Source organism: Nicotiana sylvestris, chromosome 5, assembly GCF_000393655.2.
Source record: "Nicotiana sylvestris chromosome 5, ASM39365v2, whole genome shotgun sequence".
NCBI classification, from domain to species: Eukaryota; Viridiplantae; Streptophyta; class Magnoliopsida; order Solanales; family Solanaceae; genus Nicotiana; species Nicotiana sylvestris.
The window spans coordinates 95,963,873-95,965,225 of record NC_091061.1 but is presented as its reverse complement, the minus strand read 5'-3'; the positions used below and the strand labels follow the sequence as shown (position 1 = coordinate 95,965,225).

Below are 1,353 nucleotides of genomic sequence, written 5' to 3'. Positions count from 1 at the left end.
TATTTTGTTAGTTGATATCAGCTCCCACAACGCTCTAAACAAGAAAGTAGGCGCAGACCTCATAAGGAATTGATGCAGGAAAGCCTATGCTGGAGGCCAAGAAGCACGAGAAAGGAATAACGAGAAGTCACCCTCCAAGTGATATTCGAGATGCTTCAATCTCAGCAAGTCGCCATCGCTCAACTTTAAAGTCAGAATAGAACCCTTAACACTGCCGAACCAGTCAACATGCAACACGAACCAGTGCTAGAAAGACCCGATGAAAGCGGTTCGGGGGCTGACCTCACAATCATGTAAATGCTCGATGATTTGACTAAAAGAATCGAGTCGGGAGAAAAGAAGATAGAGGCCAACGATAAAAAGGTGGAGAGTTATAACTCGAGGGTCGATCAGATCCCGAGCGCACCCCCGATTTTGAAGGGAGTAGAATCAAAGAAGTTAGTGCATAAACCATTCCCATCAAGTGTGGCTCCGAAGCCCATCCCGAAGAAATTCAGAATGCCCGATGTCACGAAGTATAACAGTACTAGGATCAATAATGAGCACATTACCGCTTATACTTGTGCTATAAAAGGGAATGACTTAAAGGATGACGAGATTGAATCTGTCTTGCTGAAGAAATTTGGAGAAACACTATCGAAGGGAGCCATGATGTGGTATCACAACCTACCCTCGAACTCGATGGATTCATTTACAATGTTGGCAGATTCTTTTGTGAAGGCACATGCCGGTGCCATCAAGGTTGATACAAGGATGTTCGACATCTTCAAAATCAAACAAAGGGAGAACGAGATGCTGAGGGAATTTGTATCTCGCTTCCAGATGGAGCCAATGGAATTACCACCGGACTCCAATGACTGGGCAGTACAGGCCTTCACTCAGGGCTTGAACGAGCAAAGCTTGATAGCTTCGAAGAAGCTAAAGTAAAACTTGGTTGAGTATCCTTCCGTGACTTGGGTAGATGTACACAACATCTATCAATCGAAGATTAGGGTCTAGGACAATCAACTGGAAGCCCCCTCAGGCTCAGTATATCCAAGCACTCTCCTAGCAAAAAAATCAAGGTCTATGAAAAGGGAGTCAAGATCGGGGAAAGAAAGGTATCAACCATACTTCAAAGATCGAAGAGACACCTGAAAGTGGAATATACCCGAAATGATCGAGGAGTAGATCGAGGCCGATATTCCCGGGGACTTTTGAGCAAGACCGGGTTTGTCAGGCATTCGAGGCCAATGGAGGCAACCAAATTGTCAGAATACAATTTCAACATTGGTGTCTCAGGCATCGTATTGGCCATGGGTAGAATCATAGATACCGGATGGCCAAAGCCCGCATAGTCAGATCCTTCCCAAA

The 1,353-nt window shown here is 45.2% G+C and overlaps 1 protein-coding gene across 1 annotated transcript; it reads left to right on the top strand.

Annotated features, from left to right (window-relative positions):
* Positions 1-498: 498 nt before the first annotated feature.
* LOC138869008 (uncharacterized) lies at positions 499-927 on the top strand. The gene has a single exon (XM_070146594.1). The coding sequence runs from the start codon at positions 499-501 to the stop codon at positions 925-927; it is 429 nt and encodes a 142-aa protein (XP_070002695.1).
* The last annotated feature ends 426 nt before the right edge of the window (positions 928-1,353 follow it).

What these genes read in the sequence shown, in the direction of transcription:
- LOC138869008 (XM_070146594.1), top strand. Translation starts at nt 499, where the DNA reads ATGCCCGATGTCACGAAGTATAACAGTACTAGGATCAATAATGAGCAC.